General features: G+C 31.2%; 1 protein-coding gene across 1 annotated transcript; it reads right to left on the bottom strand.

The window, feature by feature from the left end:
- Positions 1 to 1,157: 1,157 nt before the first annotated feature.
- On the bottom strand, positions 1,158 to 1,703 carry LOC17895791 (agamous-like MADS-box protein AGL62). The gene has a single exon (XM_006300287.1). The coding sequence runs from the start codon at positions 1,701 to 1,703 to the stop codon at positions 1,158 to 1,160; it is 546 nt and encodes a 181-aa protein (XP_006300349.1).
- Positions 1,704 to 2,096: the final 393 nt, after the last annotated feature.

Genomic DNA, 2,096 nt, shown 5'->3' with positions numbered 1-2,096 from the left:
AACTGTGCGAATGAGGAAAACCCCCAAGAAAAGATCACGTGATGATTTGGTGGTTAGGGTTTGTTCATGGTCGTGTATGGTGCAAGGATTGTTCAGGATTGATAAGAGGTGAATCTACTGTATCTTAAGAGACAGCGTAGATAGACACCAGGAGGGTATCAGTCGACATCAGATGTGTTGATGTGGAGGTCGACACTAGGTTGGATTAGGAGATATTTTGTTCTTGTTATGTATGGTCTGATTTTATTGTTGTTTGATTGAGTGTTGTTTTTTCTAATTTGCTTGTGTGTATAGGTATTACATGGGGGTCATCTTTCTAACTATTTGTGATAATACTCACGCATATCTTTATGTTATAGTGCAGGCGAAAAAAGCGTAATCGTGGAATCGTGGCATGAAGATGAGGTTGATCTATGATCGAATTGGTGTTTTTAATGTTTTTTTTTCTTTTGGAAGTTGGATTAGAAGCATGTTAAAAATGATGGTATTTGTATTGCTTGTAAAATTATTGGTTTAATGGTTATTTGGTTTATATCTAAAAGTGGTTTGATTGATGGTTTAGTTAATTTATTTTTGGTTGTTGCTGTTAGTATACTTGATAATAGCTAGTTAATAAATATGAGATTATTAGTTAACGAATTAAAAAATAGAATAGGCTGTCGTTTTAACTTTTGTTAGAGATTTAGGACATGGACAACAAAATTACAAGTGCGAAATATAGCGGACAATGTATAATTATGTTTTGAGCTACTGATACACAAGCAATAAGATGAAAATGTCAAAATATATGTTGTTTAATTTGGTCCATAAAAAAATATTTTGATAGACACTGAGCCTCCTAAATTCTAAAATTCATGATAACTAGATTTTGATATATGTATCATATACAAGAAAAGGTAAATGATTAGTAGACAACAAAATTACATTTGCAAAAGCATGAACTTTTTTGAGATAGGAAACCCTTATTTTATTCTAAGTTTGATTTATTTATGTTTTTCAGTATGTTTCTCAAATAACATTTAAAATGAAATATTATTTTTGTTTTATTGGATTGGATGATTTAGAAAACATTAACAATGCATAAAATAAAAAGAAAAGACAATACAACAACACATCATCACAACAACACAACAAATGATATATTAAGGACGTATAAATCATATGTCATTTCTCGCGGCATCTCTTCTTTGACTTCTTACATCAATTTCATCACACAACTTCTCATAGAGCCCTTCAAACTTGTCCAACAACTTTTTTGCTTCTTCTTGATCTTGTTCCTTAGTCATATGCATTTTCCACCACGCATCTTCTGGAAACGGCTCCATAGACGCAGCTGCCTTCATTGCTTTCACTTCCTTAGCACGTGTCTGCTCAACAACATTGTTGTACAATGTGCATAGCTCTTGAACATTCTGTTTGTGATGAACAGTAAAGAGTGATTGTTGCAAAGAAGAAGACGACGAGGCCTCGCTGTTGAGAAACCGTTCCGCAACTGCCTGTAAGGATGGACTGCCAAATGTAAATGGCTTTCCGTAGTCGGTATACCCCAAAAATGCAATGTGAACGCCGCAGAGAAAAGAGAGTTCACATAACTTAGTGTAGATACCATTTCTACGATTAGACAATGTGACCAATATGTCTTTGCTTATTTCTATTTTCTTTATATTAATCTTTTGCTTTCCTTTTGTTTTCTTGGTGTTCATTTTTTAGGAAAACAAATTATGAGTTTTTGACTCAAAAAATAAAGTGAAGAGAAATTTTGGAATAGTACTAATATATGTTTTTTCTTTTTCTTTTAACTTAAGAATATGTTTTTGTGAGTGAAAGATTTGTTTATTTATATACACAAAATAAGGGTAGTGCTAATTAGATCGCATTAAAATAGTCAATTCTTAGATTTTTGGTATTCATTAATTCTTATATTAATTTTTTGCAATTTTGAAATTTTGGAAGTCAAGATTTAACACAAGATATAAAAAACATAACACTCATACCAAAAAAAGAAAAAGAAATTGTTTGAACGTTGAACAATATATGATAAACTTAACATTCATATCAAAATAAATTAATTCAAAATTTTATGTAAAAGGACTAGG

Source organism: Capsella rubella, unplaced genomic scaffold, assembly GCF_000375325.1.
Source record: "Capsella rubella cultivar Monte Gargano unplaced genomic scaffold, Caprub1_0 scaffold_2, whole genome shotgun sequence".
In the NCBI taxonomy this organism is placed as follows: Eukaryota; Viridiplantae; Streptophyta; class Magnoliopsida; order Brassicales; family Brassicaceae; genus Capsella; species Capsella rubella.
This window is presented reverse-complemented; position numbering and strand designations above follow the sequence as displayed.